Source organism: Chiloscyllium plagiosum, chromosome 17 (genome assembly GCF_004010195.1).
Source record: "Chiloscyllium plagiosum isolate BGI_BamShark_2017 chromosome 17, ASM401019v2, whole genome shotgun sequence".
Lineage (NCBI taxonomy): Eukaryota > Metazoa > Chordata > Chondrichthyes > Orectolobiformes > Hemiscylliidae > Chiloscyllium > Chiloscyllium plagiosum.
The window spans coordinates 54153068-54169833 of record NC_057726.1 but is presented as its reverse complement, the minus strand read 5'-3'; the positions used below and the strand labels follow the sequence as shown (position 1 = coordinate 54169833).

The window sequence follows — 16766 nt, the reverse complement described above, 5'->3', positions numbered from 1 at the left end:
AGTTGGGCCCTACTTTGGTTTGGGGAAGTCACTGATTGGTGAGAACTGGCGTGTGTTCTACTATACTAATTGTAATAAGTAGCTTTTAAAGTTACATGATGGTGGGTCAGCTCAACCAAGTGTATATGCTACAGTACATGTTAAGTCATGAACACACCATATATCGCAGATGAACAAATCTACAGAAAGCAAGTAATTGTGATATGGGCTTTCACAATCAGGGGATCAGACATGCATTCTTGTCACTGCTGATGTGACTCCAGGATGGTGTATTGCTACCTGGTGCCAATGTAAAATATTTGCCCAAGGCACATTCATCTGGGAAACAGTGATTAGCCAGAGATCATGGTCAATGCTAGTACTCATGACTTGGGTAGGCTTGGGAACAAGATCCTGAAAGCAGATTTCACAGAGTTAAGTAGGAGATTTAAAGGCAGGAACTTTATAGCAGTAGCCTCAACATTATTCAAAATACCACGTGCTAGCACGTTTAGGAATAGGAGAAGTTGATGTGGTAAGATGGGCATCAGAATTCTAGGCATTGGCCTCATTTTGGGGAAGGTGGGATCTGCACATGCTGGGCAGTTTACACCTGATTGGGACCAGGATAAATATCCTTCCAGGGAGATTTGTTGTACTGCAGGAGAGGGCTAGGGGACACTGTTAAGTGAGGCAAAGGAAGAAGTAGTAGAGGTACTGGCAATAATTTTCACTGTGACCAGTGGAGTGCCACAAGGACGGTGCTGGGTCCACTACTTTTCATCATTTATATAAATGATTTGGATGTGAGAATAAGAGGTATAGTTAGTAAGTTTGCAGATGACACCAAAATTGGAAGTGTAGTGGACAGTGAAGAAGGTTACCTCAGATTACAACAGGATCTTGATCAGATGGGCCAATGGGCTGAGAAGTGGCAGATGGTGTTTAATTCAGATAAATGCAAGGTGCTGCATTTTGGAAAAGCAAATCTTAGCAGGATTTATACACTCAATGGTAAGGTCCTGGGGAGTGTTGCTGAACAAAGAGACCTTGGGGTGCAGGTTCATAGCTCCTTGAAAGTGGAGTCACAGGTAGATAGTGAAGACATTTGGTATGCTTTCCTTTATCAGTCAGAGTATTGAGTACAGAAGTTGGGAGGTCATGTTGTGGCTGTACAGGACATTGATTAGACCACTGTCGGAATATTGCATGCAATTCTGGTCTCCTTTCTATTGGAAAGATGTTGTGAAACTTGAAAAGGTTCAGAAAAGATTTACAAGGATGTTGCCAGGGTTGGAGGATTTGAGCTATAGGGAGAGGCTGAACAGGCTGGGGCTGTTTTCCCTGGAGTGTCGGAGGTTGAGGGGTGACCTTATAGAGGTTTACAAAATTATGAGAGGCACGGATGGGATAAACAGACAAAGTCTTTTCCCTGGGATCGGGGAGTCCAGAACTAGAGGGCATAGGTTTAGGGTGAGAGGAGAAAGATATAAAAGAGACCTAAGGGGCAACTTTTTAACGCAGAGGGTGATACGTGTATGAAATGAGCTGCCAGAAGACGTGGTGGAGGCTGGTACAATTGCAATATTTAAAAAAGGGTTTAGAAGGATATGGGCCAAGTGCGAGCAGGTGGGACTGGATTGGGTTGGGATATCTGATCAGCATGGGTGGGTTGAACCATGCTGTACATCTGGAGGATCACCAGTGTGGTACAGTTATTCAAAAAGAGAGCAAGGGATAAAGCAGGAAATTACAAGCCAGTCAGTCCAACCTAAGTGGTGGGGGAACTATTGGAAGTAATTCTGAGGGACAGAATTAATCTACATTTGGAGAGGCAGGGATTGATCAAGAACAGTCAGCATAGTTTTCTTAAGGGCAGGTCATATCTGACAAACTTGATTGAATTTTTTGAAGTAACCAGATTTGCATACAGAATACACCATTTCTTAATATAATAAAGCAACATTTGCCAGGGAGCAAGTTACGCCAGAAGTATGCCTGCTAGTGTAAGTCTTGAGAGGATAGGGCAGAGGCAGAGGCAGAGGCAGCATTTGGAAGAGATAACGGGTTTCTAATTTGTTACATATGATATCACCAAAGCAAATGTTGCTGGTTGGTTTCTCACAACAGAGAACAGAACTATGTGCATGGTCTATAAGAAGGCTGTCAATCGCAATTTCAAATAGGAGATATCAATTTTAGCAATTCTACATCTATACAATAAGATTTACAAGACCTTATTGTAAATCTTCCTTCAGAGTGCAAGTACTTGCTCAAACAATGGGCCAGGGTTTGCTGAAACAAAATATTTTGAGCTCCATTAGACATTTTCCTCACTGTTCATTACAAAATGTTTTGGAAATTTCTTAAGGTAAAAACCAATGACAGAAATCTGGGACCTCTAGGGTACTGGTGAATCGCAGGACCAATGGTCTTACCTCTTTAACCAACCAGATGCAATCATGAGAAAGAAATAAAGGAATGACAAAAAAGCAAATAGGTTGAACTACAGTCACATTACATTAAAAATAAAGAGAGACAAAGAGAAAGGAATTGTAAAAGTGAAAACAAATGTTTTAAAAATCACTGACAACAATTTGCCCCTTGCAGGTATGTATTCCACACTCCACTGTTCTTTTCTGGTCAGCATTGGTTGACAGTATTTGTCTGTTTCAGCTGTGTTCATCTCGCATAGCATTCACTTTTTATATGAGGGAATTCTGCCATAGGTTGCCATGCTAGCAAGTGTAGTGTTGTCAATAATAGCCAACCAGTAGTCTCTTCTCTTACTGTCCAAAATGGGAATGTTGCAAACCTTAGCAGATTGATTATTCAACTGCTTGGTCACGTCATAAATGCCTCTTCCCTGGTTGCAAAGTCCTGGAATGGGACTTGAATATAGATGTAGGAGCATTACCCAATAGTGACATAAATCCCAACATTAAAAGGATTAAATGTCGGCTTTGTGCAGTTAATGTGATAAAAAATGTGCAAAGACAACGTGTTCAAAATCAAACTGACTCAAGTTACTGTTTTCTGTGAGACTAGAGGTGGAGCAGCCCAAATTGGACATAAGCTTACAGGGGATTGCTGAAGAGTTGACACAATAATGACAACGTGCATATCAAATCCACTGTTATTTTGTCATTAACGTAGTTGCTGGAATATGAAATTTTCAGTTTACATTGTTTGAACTTATTCACATTTTTGAAACTCTTTAATATTGCTGAGAACCCAAATGTTTTATTCTTTTCTATTATCTTACATCAGCGTTGATCTGTCTGGAGTCTCTTGTTAAATGTTTATTTTTTCCAAGTTCACTTTCATTCTAAAACTCTTTATTTGATTAATGTATTTACAATAAATCTTCACTGGTTTTACTGTCAATAGCACTTTATTTATTTTAACAAAAAAACCTCTATAGTAAAAATACATTTTTAATAATACCAATCAGAACTATTTTTAGTGTCTCAGTATGTATTTTTTAAAATTTTATACCTACAGGTAATGTGGAATACCCTCAAAGCCCAAGCATATTCCCACCATCTCCTACTACTGCTGAAAAAGAGCTTCCCTGGAAAGGTAATCAGGGTGAGCTTACAGCCTGCGTGTCTTCAGAAACCAACAAGATTGTGCCGATTGATTTGCAGTATGCTTGGAAACAAAGTATGGACAGCTTGGTCTCACCAACTGTATCCGATGCAGTGCCAAAGACCTCAAACTTTATGCTGGAGGAACGCACAACATCAGCTGTCCTGCTAGTGCCACGGCATCCCATCCATTTCCAGTTTCCTGAAGCTTGTACAGCTGCTGACAAAAGCACTGATGAGGACACCATGGAGTCAATTCGACAGCAGGAGCTGCAGCCCCTTATGTCTGCTGAAGGCGATAGCAGACAAGTCCCAGCTGCTGGCTCAGTGAGTACCAGGTGGCCAGCACCATTTCACAGACCGTCTTATGTCTCAGCTCTGAGATCTTTGGTTGCCTCAACACAATGTAACATGAAACAATCTGAGAAGTCTGGTAATGTACAGACAAACCTCTAATTTTAGTTAATTTAAAAAACATGAATTAAGAGCCAATGATATAATAGTTTTGTAAGTCACTTGATTTTACATTATGAAAATGTCAGAAAATCTTAATTATATAGTACTTTCTAGAAAATTGTAATTGGTTATGTTTAGCAAAGAAATGTGTACAGTATTCTGTTCTACTTATGTGATTCACATTGTTTCCAACATTACTAAGTACTGTAAATTAAAATGTTCGATATAATCACTGCTAAAGTTGAAATGTTGGGAATTCCTTGGTGGGGTTGCCCTGAATTGAATTTGTTTCCAAAGCATTCTTTATGTGGGCAGCCAAGAGCATGAATTGTCAGATAAAAAGACAGTGACAGGGTGGAGTAAGCAAGAAAAACAGTGACATTTAATGAGTATAAGAAGGAAAAGTACTGTAGATGCTGGAAATCTGAAATAACAACAGGAAGTGCTGGCGGAATTCAGTATGATTGGAAGCATCTGTGGAGACAGACTTAAAAATCACACAACACCAGGTTATAGTCCAAAAGGTTTAATTGGAAGCACTAGCTTTCGGAGCGCTGCTCCTCACCACCTGATGAAGGAGCAGCATTCCGAAAGCTAGTGCTTTCAATTAAACCTGTTGGACTATAACCTGTGTGTTGTGTGATTTTTAAGCTTTGTACACCCCCATTCCAAAACCGGCATCTCCAAATCTGTGGAGACAAAAACAGTTAACATTTCGAGTCCTATGACTTTTACGTCAGAATTGGAAGACTGAAGCACTGGAAGACCTGCTGAGTTTTTCGTGCATTTTCTGTAACTATCTGGGGGTGTTAGCTCACCAATTTAGATGTACCACCCAAAAATGACTAACATGTAAAATCATTTTTTGAGGGAAGCATTTCTATAAAAATAAAAAGGAATAGTGTAACAAAGTTAGTTGTCCTTCCACCATTGTATTAGATGGATTTTTGCAATGGCCAATTTGAAAGGGGTTCATGAGGCATTACTACAAAAATGCCCTGCTGTATTTTACGACGTGTTTATAATCAAACAGAGTCCCACACACAACTTTAAGATTATAAAATACCATTTCCTCCGAAGACAGAAGTCACAAAGCGCAATTAACCCACACTCATTGCTTCCAATTCCAGTTTATTTAAGTGATTGTGGTGTGCAGTCAGCACCATACACAGTTGAGCAGCTGGGCACCGAAGGCAGGGCATGCAAAATTGTGAAAATCTCTCTCAGATTCAAACTAACCTGCACCTCATAAAGAGGAGAGGCATTTTGATTGAAGTATGTGTTAGAATAAACATTTAAAGTGAGTTTGATGTGAGAAGATCATATGAATGGCATATTTTTACAGAAAAGTTCTTAAAATGTTCTTACACTACACTGTAAAACTTTGGTCCAAAAGAGAGTGGGAGAAGTGTCCCTTATCTATAGGGTACCTGGAGTATACCTCACAAACGTATCAGAGGTAGTGGGATTAGGTGACATGTCAGCTAAAGACATGAAGCTCTGAATGCAATGCCACTAAGGAAGTCAGTGACCTCACAGAAATGGTCAGGATAATAACATATTTTCAAATGCCACATCCCACCAGCACACTAAAAGCCTACAACTACAGATAGGCATGTTAGAGGCTCCAATTTCTTTTTAAACACGTGGCTGCCAATAATTAGTCTCATTCTTATTGCCTACCATGGGCATATGTGAGAAAGATTTACAAGTTGATACACAGAACCTGTTTGGCCACATTATATACTGCGCTTCTTTGGCCTGGAATGGAACTTAACCTGGGAACTGCTGGCTCAAAGACATTAGCCATCACATCACAAGACATTTTTTGTGAAGCTTAGACGTAGAATTAAAGTAAAAATAAAGATTATGTACAAGGTTTTAAATCTCAGTTTACATGAGAGCTAGTCAATGGACCCAACCAAAAAACATGCAAAATTGAGAACACTCACTTTATCTTGTTCCAGAAACGACCACATTTCTTTTTTTATGTTGTATTATATTATGTTACATTCCTTATTTTATATTGTAGCTCATGTAACAGGGTCTCAATTATTCAATCAATGGGAGTTGAGTTGAATATATTTTTCCACTTGTGCTACTGTGAGCAATTAGTTTACTTTCCAGGACATCTTTTTCTTTTGCAGTGAACTGCATTACTTTAAGTTATTCTTTAACACCAATGTATCACAGAACAAGCTCTCTGAGTAAGCTTTTCCTGTGCCAATAACCAAAACAAATTGGAGGATCAGAGCCACTACAAAATGCAACATATTTCAATTTTGCAACGTCAGCTACATTGTACAGGAATCGGAGCGGGAAGATGAGACTATCAGTTATATATACTTGTAGTTATATTTACTTAGAAAATTTTGAATTGCATGAAGATATTTTTGTATTGGTGTAATGAAATTATTTTTATTAAACATAAGCTCATTATATAACAATACAGTTTAAACTCAGGGTGGACAATTAAGTAGACTTATAAAAGCCACAATTGTACATCATTAATATTAATATTTATTTGAATTGTCATCAAGTTTTGCTTATGTTCTGAATGTAAAGTTTTAAGTCAGCAATAGTGACGATAATTTTAAATTATTTACTCTGTAGATTGGGCAGATTTCATGGTCTAATATGATGTGCAAAATGTAACATGGTAGTCAAAATATGTCTTAAACTAAGAACAATTCATTCCTTCAGATATTTCAAAATGGTGTGTCTCCATTGAAATAAGCATATTTGGAACGAAAGAAGCTTGATTCCTTTATTAAATTTCCCAACTTCCTACATGAAGTCTTCTTCCAATTATATCAAAGGATTAGAATTTGTAACAATTTTATAAAAGATCCTTCCAAACAATAACTAATGTGTGAAAATAAGAGATTAGAATGCCTCAGAATTTTATATATGTAATCTACACAAGAATGTCAATTCTACTTCCCACATGCACGTAAAAGAGAAATTTTATATATCGACTTGCACCCAAAAAGCAAAATCTGGTACAAATAGTGTACATGGATAGCTAACACAGTTGTGACAATTTAACTTACTTTTATTGATTTCTATATAAAAAAAACTGCATTAGTTAAACATTCTTCTCAAAAAACCTATTTTCAAGTATCTCCCTTTGCTTGATTATTGGTAAAACTGGTTTATTTATTTGCTTAGACTGCTAACGTGTCACTATTTTGTTACATCTTATGAAAAATAAGCTAACTTGATTTAAAAAGAATAAATATGATCACTGGTCAAGGTTTTGTTTCATGTTCGGACTTGCGTTAAGCTGCAATGCAGAAACTCAGGAGGCCAGAGAGCAATTTGACAGCTTCTGTACAGATAGGCAATTTCACAAAATAGTAGATAGTGCCTGTTTTGCTTGTCCTGATCTGCACTACTCCATCAGTGACAGCAGCATATAAAACACTCTTATTTTTGTTTTATGTTATTTGTGGTGCTAATGTAGCTTTATTTTGTGCTTTTGCACCTGAATGGACCAGCAGAAAATGAGAAGCATCTGCAACATAATCTATTCAATTAGCAGTGTCATGTCACAACATTACACTGACCAGCCACAAACATAAACAAGTTTTACCAAATCTTACCCATTTACTGTGCTGCAAGTGCTCCAGTTATCAAATGTTGATTTTCAGTGAAGCAGTCTACTACCAGATCCTCCATGCATGCAGTAGTTAAACATGCTGGCTGGTGTATGATTTTACCATACCATGATGTCTAAACAAATCATAGCTTGATTGCAGATCTGTGCTCTCAAGTATCAGAAATAAAGTTTCATCCTTTTTATAAGGCAATAAGCTTACAGACACTCAGTTCAGAGTGAAGGCTGATCTCTGTCTGTATGCTAAGTCTCCTTGTTTAAGTGGCGTGACTGTAACTGGCTTCCTTTTAGGAAAATGTGTATGCATTTTCAGCCTGCACATATACATATGGAGAGATTCGTGAGCACACCAGTTTCCCATTTTTGTCTAACAAAATTGCACGAATGAACGTAATTCCAGTGGATTGGGGTGTTAATGAGTATTCAAAGCATGCAAAAACATTCCAGGTCAGGAGAGCCCAAACTGAAAGATTCTGAGAACTTAATAGGAAAGTTTTAATTTGCTGAGGGGTAACTGATTTTTTTGTTTCTCACTCAGTTAAGTTCCCTTGCTCTTCCCTCTAAAAGCTCTCAGCAGTCTTAAAAGATTCCCTCCCTGTATCTGCACTATTAAATCCTGTTCCTTAGGGAAATAATAGCTTTACAAACAAACACGGCATATTTACTTGGTAACTACTGTAAGGGTGCATTGTTTACTAAAAAAGATAGTCTGCTAAAAAGGAATGGTTTATTGTCTCAGCTGTTCTGGCATTAAACAGAAATATAATACTGCTTTTAACACAAACAGAAATGCACACATTAAATTGTGCATTCATAAAATAAATATTTGTGTACATATTGTAATTGCTGGCCGCTGGTTATTTTCCTTAAACAAATTTTCCTGCCTTGAAAGAAATCTTACAGCCATTTGTATCTGTTAATTTGATGATTTTTTACTTAGGGAGAGATTATGGTTAATCAAGGTAAGGGACTCAATCCTGATAAAATGAACAGTTGTTAGCTCTGATTAGTATAATACTCAAGCATTAAAGCTACCACAGAGTAAAGCCACCCTACTAAACAAATCACAGCTGTACCTGGAGGATCTCTAGCTTTGCACACCCCAAATGCGAAATGAAGGTACAATGGGATTATATGGTGGTGGTAATGATGCATTGATGAATGGACTAACAAGTCAACAAAGTCAGGTATAGAACTTGATTCGCAACTGTCAAGAACAGGAAGGCATGAGTATTGACTACATGAGGAAAACACTGAAGAATATGAACATTGTTGCAATCAAGTAAGCAGTAGAATTTCTGAGCAATGAAGGGCACATCTTTTCTACAGTGGATGAGGATCATTTCAGACTGGTGCTGGAAAAGCACAGCAGGTCAGGCAGCATCCGAGGAACGCCTGCTGTGCTTTTCCAGCACCACTCTGATCTAAACTCTGGTTTCCAACATCTACAGTCCTCACTTTTGCCTAGAGGATCATTTCAGGTCAACAGATGCTGAATAAATGAGTAATAAAATGATGTGAAGCTAAAATTCTGAATCATTCTAAAACCTGCAGAATCTATCACTCTGTAGTAAAATGTAAATAACCAATTTTAACATGAAAGGATGAGCGCCTCTATGTTCTACTTGGATTTTTCACACTGATTGCAAACTTCTGCATTTTTGTATTGTGATCAAAAATAAACTCTTTGATCTTAAATAACATAAAGTCACCCTACTTCACTACCACAATAAATCACCCAAATCTCAAAAGAGTTGCTTCTCCTGTACAAATATGGCAATTCTCCTTTTTGCAACAGCTATTATTGTGCTGTTCATTACCAAACTGCTACATTAGCATTACTTAATTAACAATTTTATGCTGGTAGATCATATTCAGCAAGATTTCAATTAAGGGTGAACAATTCTATTCACTTAGTACCTATTTACCTGTTAAAAGAGTCAACTCCCAATTCAGGACAGGAGTGCTTTTGAATTCACACCTTAAAATAAAAGTACGCAGTGTATCAATCTTTTGTTCCAACAGTTTATGTAATTTCTGAATCAGATGAATATGTAAACAGGTGGAAATGGCAAATGAAATGTTTTGCAAAGCACTGTGCACAGGAAAGGTAAATGGACAACATTCATACCTCATGATTAGTTTTGAAATAGTTTAAGATGAAATTTGAAAGCATCTTGGATGATCAAATAGTAATTGTATCAATATATAGATGATCAATGTATCAAACAATGCAGAGTGATAGTCATCAAGAACAAAATATTGGTAGACTATGCAAATTTAATAATAGGCATTAAGTCACAGGAAATTGAGACTTTAAAGTGTTGGAAGCAGTGTAAAAAGGAGTCAGGAGGGATATTCTTAGAATCAGAGGGCTGAGTTACAAAAGAAGACTGGAGAAGCCTGGACATGAAGCATCTGAAAGGTGAATTTATAGAAGCGCAAGATAATAAATCAAATACAAAAATTAATTCTAGAACAAATGCCCTTAGGTTCAAAACAGTACATTTACGATTAATATCAGGAATCTTTTCTTTTTATATGGAATAATGAAGACTCAACAATCAGAACACCAAGATAATGCTTTGTTGGCAAAATCGTTGAATCAGTTAAGAACCAGTTGTTTGCACAATGGAAAGATTGTATGTATTGGTTAAGATGCATCATTTGGCCTGCCTTATTCATAATTATGTTCTACTGCTATAAATAATGGATCACTGGAATCATTACATATCATTATCTCATGGATAACTGTGGATAACATCATGAACTAAGACTGCAGATTGAATGGTTTTATTGTTGCTCCCTGAGTCTTAACCCTAAATTACTGCTTTCAGACCAATCTAGGATATGTGAGTTTTAAAATAATGCATAATCCTAATTTTTGATGCCCTTTTAGACAACCTTGCACTCGTTTTTTAACTGATGGTGATTATAATTGTTTGTCAGAATAATGTTGCTATTGGTGTACAATAATACTCACATTATAGGATTTATCATCATTCATCATTAACTTAAGTTTATTAAGACACTTGCAGTTTATTATTAAGATCTAGCGGAATTTATATGGTGTGCAAAAAATATTTATATATTGTCATTATGTAAAATATGGAGCATTAATCTTTCAAATCTCATTGACTAACTTAAATGCCTTGGACCTTGGGGTTGAGAGAAAAATGGTTACAATGAGCTGGACACCTTAAATCTGGTCACCAAAGACCCCTAAATAAAAATAGCCAAATTCAGAAACATACCAAGGAATGTCTAATGGCTAGGACTGACTACCATAGCTGGAAACGGCTATCATGGATTAATTACCTAGACATTAAAATGCATCATCTAGAGTGCATAGCTCACAATGATGTCTTCAACTGTTCTCTGCTTGGATGAGACTTCTCAATGATGATTTTTTCCCCCACTTGCAGTAAGTAGGCATTGCTGGTTTGCCCAGCATTTATTCTCCATCCCTAGTTACCCTTGAGAAGATGGTGGTGAGCTAGTTTCATGCACTACTACAGTCCACATGCTGTGGTTGACCCACAATGCCATTAGACAATGAGTTCAAGGATTGACCCAACAGTAGTGAAGGAACAGTGATGTATTTCTAAATCACGATGTTATGTGCCTGGAAGGGAAATTTGCAGGTGCTGGTGTTCCCATGTATATGCTGCCCTTGTCCTTCTTGATGGAACTGGTTATGAGTCTTGAAGGTGTTGTCTAAGGATCTTTGGTGAATTTCTGCTGTATATCGTGTAGATAGTATACACTACACCCTTTGGAAAAAGGGTGCAGAGGAGATTTACTAGGATGTTGCCTGGTATGGAGGGAAGGTCTTACGAGGAAAGGTTGAGGGACTTGAGGCAGTTTTCATTAGAGAGAAGAAGGTTGAGAAGTAACTTAATAGAGACATATAAGAGGGTTAGATATGGTGCGCAAGGAGAGCCTTTTTCCAAGTTTGGTGACGGCGAGCACGAGGGGGCATAGCTTTAAATTGAGGGGTGATAGATATAGGACAGATATCAGAGGTAGTTTCTTTACTCAGAGAGTAGTAAGGGTATGGAATGCTTTGCCTGCAACGGTAGTAGATTCGCCAACTTTGTGTACATTTAAGTCATCATTGGACGAGCATATGGACGTACATGGAATAGAATAGGTTAGATGGCCTCAGATTGGTATGACAGGTCACGCAACATCGAGGGCCGAAGGGCCTGTACTGCGCTGTAATGTTCTATGTACTGCTACTGAGTGTCACTGGTAGAGGGAGTCAGTGTTTGTGGATGTGGTGCCAATCAAGCAGGCTGCTTTGTCCTGGATGGTTCTTGAATGTTCTTGGAGTTGCACTCATCCATGCAAATGGGGAGTATTCCATCACACTCCTGACTTGTGTCTGAGGATGGTGGAGAGACTGGATATTGCTCAGGTCTTGCTACATTTGGTTATAGACTTATTCTTTATTCATTCAAGGGATGTGGATGTCGCTGGTCAGGCCCATCCTTAATTGTCCAGAGGGCAGTTGAAGGTAAATTACATTGCTCTGGGTCTGAAGTTATATGTAGAATGGACTGGGTAGGGATGACCGATTTCCTTCCCCAAAGAAGGACCTAATGAGTCATGAATGGTGCTGAACATTGTTCACCAATGATAGCACATCCCCACTTCTGAACCATAACCGCAATGGTTTTGGTTATTGCTAGAACAAAAATTTTAATTCAAACCACATTATGAAAAGGGAAGGACTAACTCCTCTTGCCTCTTCTATCAATATCAAAATACAAAAGGGGATTCCTGACAACCAACCCAAGATCTTTGTAAGAATGGGTTGTCCCCAATGTGGGACAAGATAGGTTTGCATCTATTGAAACCTAACATAGTCTCAAGAAGAAATAAAACAACAAATGCAAATTACTAGACATTGAAAGAATGGCTGTCACAAAGAGATACACTCAAACAGCCTTTTAGAAATACGTAATCGAACCAACATTTCAAGGGAGGTTCTGAGAGCATATAGACAAGTAGTTGAAGAATAGTTGCTGTCTTCATTTTCTGTCTCTACAGATGTTGGCACTTTGTTCACCCAGAAATAATCAACAGAAAGATCGTCAAGGAACCAAACTTTTCAATAACTAGCACTTGCTAAAATTAACTGCATTCAAGAAACCAGTTAATCAATATAATAGGATAACATAATTGTTACAGTGAGGAAGGAGGCCAATTGCCCATCATATCTGCACAGGCCTCATAGGACTCAGATTAAAACGTTATGCCTCAAAGGTAACCAAGGGACTCTAATCCATATACTCTTTTACCTTCCTTTGTACGGAGTAGTGTTCCCCTCTAAATTTATATGTATGTCTGGGTAGGGTATTGGAAGTGGGTATAAGTGACTGCACAAAAGTCATATTGAGTTAGCTTTATTGTCACATGTACTCATAGAATCATAGAGATGTACAGCACGGAAACAGACCTTTCGGTCCAACTCGTCCACGCCGACCAGATAACTGAACCTAATCTAATCCCATTTGCCAGCATTTGGCCCATATCCCTCTAAACCCTTCATATTCATATACCCATCCAGATGTCTATTAACTGTTGTAATTGTACCAGCCTCCACCACTTCCTCTGGTAGCTCATTCCATACACGTACCACCCTCTGCTTGAAAAGGTTGCCCCTTAGGTCCCTTTATATCTCTTCTCTCTCACCCTAAACCGATGCTCTGGCTCTGGAGTCCCCGACCCCAGAGACCTTGTTTATTTACCCTATCCACACCCCTCATGATTTTATAAATCTCTATAAGGTCATCCCTCAGCCTCTGACGCTCCAAGGAAGACAGCACCAACCTTTTCATGCCTCTCCCCATAGCTCAAATCCTCCAACCTTGGCAACATCTTTGTAAATCTTTTCTAAATCCTTTCAAGTTTCACAACATCCTTTTGATAGGAGGGAGACCAGACTTGCAGACAATATTCCAAAAGTGGCCTGACCAATGTCCTGCCACAACATGACCTCCCAACTCCTGTACTCAATACTCTGACCAATAAAGGAAAGCATACCAAATGCTTTCTTCACTATCCTATCTACCTGCGACTCCACTTTGAAGGAACCATAACCTGCACTCCAAGGTCTCTTTGTTCAGCAATACTCTTCAGGTCCCTATTATTAAGTGGATAAGTCCTGCCCTGATTTGCCTTTCCAAAATGCAGCACCTCACATTTACTGAATTAAACTCCATCTGCCTACTCAAAGTTAGGATACTGAAAAGTTTACAAGTTGCCACTTGTGGCACCATCTTAGGTACAAGGTACAGATTCTCCAGTACAAGTTCATAGGAATAGAAATTAGAATATGTTTGACTTTGCATTTTTTATTATTTTCCTCAGATTTGGTTCTTCTTTGACTCAAGAAACTCTTATTGATTGACCATTTATTGCTCACAGCAAAAATAGTTAACTACTTTATAAATCGGAGAGAGATACAACCTTTGACAAAAAGAACCTTAAACCTTTGTGACCAACTGAGGAGGTTGAACACAGGGATGCCAGTTCACCCATTCTCACATGGTTGTTAAAAATTGCAGAGTTGGGGAGCGACAGTTTTATCCTGTTTTTGTTAGTTCCACTGGCAATATTAACCACCAGACATGTTCTAATGTAAAATAATACAAGCCGTTACTAGGAAATAAAATCACTGTGCCCTAAAAATCAATGATGTGGAACACAATGAAACGTTTATAATGTATCTTGGAATAAAACAGCTCCTGTCATATGATGCATACCTCCAGGTCCAGAAACATAATTGGCAACCATGCTCCTGCTTCTCGTACTTGCCACCTCATCATTGTTGCTGCCAGACTGCGTAACCACTACACAAAGGTAAGAATTACTATTATTAATTGTAAAATGAACTGTAATATAGGAGAAAATGCTAGGACTATGTTATTAAATCTCCTGATTCACAAACTTGCTTGAGCATTTTTCATAACATTTGAAAAGGTTCTTCCATTTTCAACCTTGATTGTCGCTCTGAACACACACTTTATACTACTGCTTGCAACATATGAACAACCTACTTAATTTCATGACAGTTCTTTTTTAAAATCAATGACATGTTTCTTTTAAAAAAACTTACCTAGTGTAAGGTTTTATATTTTGCATTATTAGATAACACAAAGATTGTATTTGAATTTTAATCCATTACATATGGTCAAATAGGACAGGAATCTCAATCGCACAATACTGTTTGTATCCCTTTAGCACATTTTTAACCAGTTATTTGTCCAACACTATCTTAAATTTGCTAGTCCAGAACAAGGAGATTATCACCTAGACACTTTTTCAGTTCCAAAATAATGCAGCAGGTGGTAAGTATATCACTTAGTCAAAGTACACTGGTCTGAATCCTGTGAGACTTCCTGAGATTAATTTCACACCCATAGCAATTTCTGGCCAGAACTGGATTTGAAAGGAGAAGCTTCATAATGCAGGTAGACTGGGGGTCCAGTACCATCCTTATTCTCCAAGAAAGGGAGTTTGTGGAGTGTTTCTGAGATGGATTCTTAGAATAGCTTGTACTGGAGCCTACCAGGGAGAAGGCAATTCTGGATCTGGTTTTGTGCAACGAACTGGATTTGATCAGGGACCTCGAATTAAAGGAGCCATTAGGAGATAGTGACCATAATCTGATAAGTTTCAATCTGCAGTTTGAGAGGGAGAATTGGAAGTATCAGTATTGCAGTTGAACAAAGGGAACTATGGAGTTATGATGGAAGAGCTGGCCAAAGTTCAATACCCTAGCAGGGATGGCAGTGGAACAAAGGCAGGTATTAGTTAGATTCCGTACAGTATGGAAACAGGCCCTTCAGCCCAACAAGTCCACACCGACCCTCCAAAGAGTAGCCCATGTAGACCCATTCCCCTACCCTATATTTACCCTGACTACTGCACCTAACACTATGGGCAATTTAGGATAGCCAATTCACCTAACCTGCACATCTTTGGATTGTGGGAGGAAACCGGAGCCGGAGGAAACCCATGCAGACACGGGGGAAACGTGCAAACTCCATACAGACAGTCGCCCAAGGCAGGAATCGAACCTGGGTCCCTGGGGCTGTGAAGCAGAGTGCTAACCACTGAACGACCATGCCACCCATATTTCTAGATATAATGCAGAAGGTGGAGGATCAGTTCATTCCAAAGAGGAAGAAAGATCCTAAGGGGAATCAGGGGCGGCCATGGCCGACGAGGGAAGTTAAGGACTGTATAAAGATAAGGACTGTATAAAGATAAAAGAGTAATATAATATAGCAAAGTTGAGTGGGAAGCCGGAGAACTGGGAAGCTTTTAAAGAGCAACAGAGGATAACTAAAAAGGCAATACATGGAGAAAAAATGAGGTACAAAGGCAAACTGGCCAAAAATATAAAAGGAGGATAGTAAAAGCTTTATTAAGTATGTGAAAAGAAAAAAAAAAATGTTAAGCCTAAAATTGGGCCCTTGAAGACAGAAACTGGTGAATTTATTATGGGGAACAAGGAAATGGCAAAAGAGTTGAATAGGTACTTTGGATCTGTCTTCACTGGGGAAGACACAAGCAATCTCCCAGATGTAATAGTGGCTGAAGAACCTAGGGTAATGGCTGAACTGAAGGGAATTTATATTAGGCAGGAAATGGTGTTGGATAGTCTATTAGGTCTGAAGGCTGATAAGTCCCCGGGACCTGACGGTCTGCATCCCAGGATACTTAAGGAGGTGGCTCTAGAAATCGTGGACGCACTGGTAACCATTTTCCAATGTTCTATAGATTCTGGATCAGTCCCTGTGGATTGGAGGGTGGCTAATGTTGTCTCACTTTTCAAGAAAGGAGGGAGAGAGAAAACAGGGAATTATAGACCGGTTAGCCTGACGTCAGTGATGGGAAAGATGCTGGAGTCAATTATAAAAGATAAAATTACGACTCATTTGGATAGCAGTAACTGGATAGGTCAGAGTCAGCATGGATTTATGAAGGGGAAATCGTGCTTGACTAATCATCTGGAATTTTTTGAGGATGTAACTATGAGATGGACAAGGGAGGGCCAGTGGGTGTAGTGTTCCTGGACTTTCAGAAAGCCTTTGATAAAGTCCCAC

At 38.6% G+C, this 16766-nt stretch overlaps 1 protein-coding gene across 2 annotated transcripts in view; it reads left to right on the top strand.

Annotated features, from left to right (window-relative positions):
- The window catches only part of slc9a5 (solute carrier family 9 member A5), a 279061-nt gene extending 274525 nt beyond the window's left edge, over nt 1–4536 (top strand). The window contains exon 16 of one of the 2 annotated variants that reach the window (XM_043707124.1): nt 3484–4536. In XM_043707124.1, coding sequence (XP_043563059.1) covers nt 3484–4025 — 542 coding nt within the window. In that variant the 3' untranslated portion in view covers nt 4026–4536. The remainder of the gene's footprint in view (nt 1–3483) is intronic. The other variant, XM_043707125.1, reaches the window with a different exon arrangement.
- Nucleotides 4537–16766: the final 12230 nt, after the last annotated feature.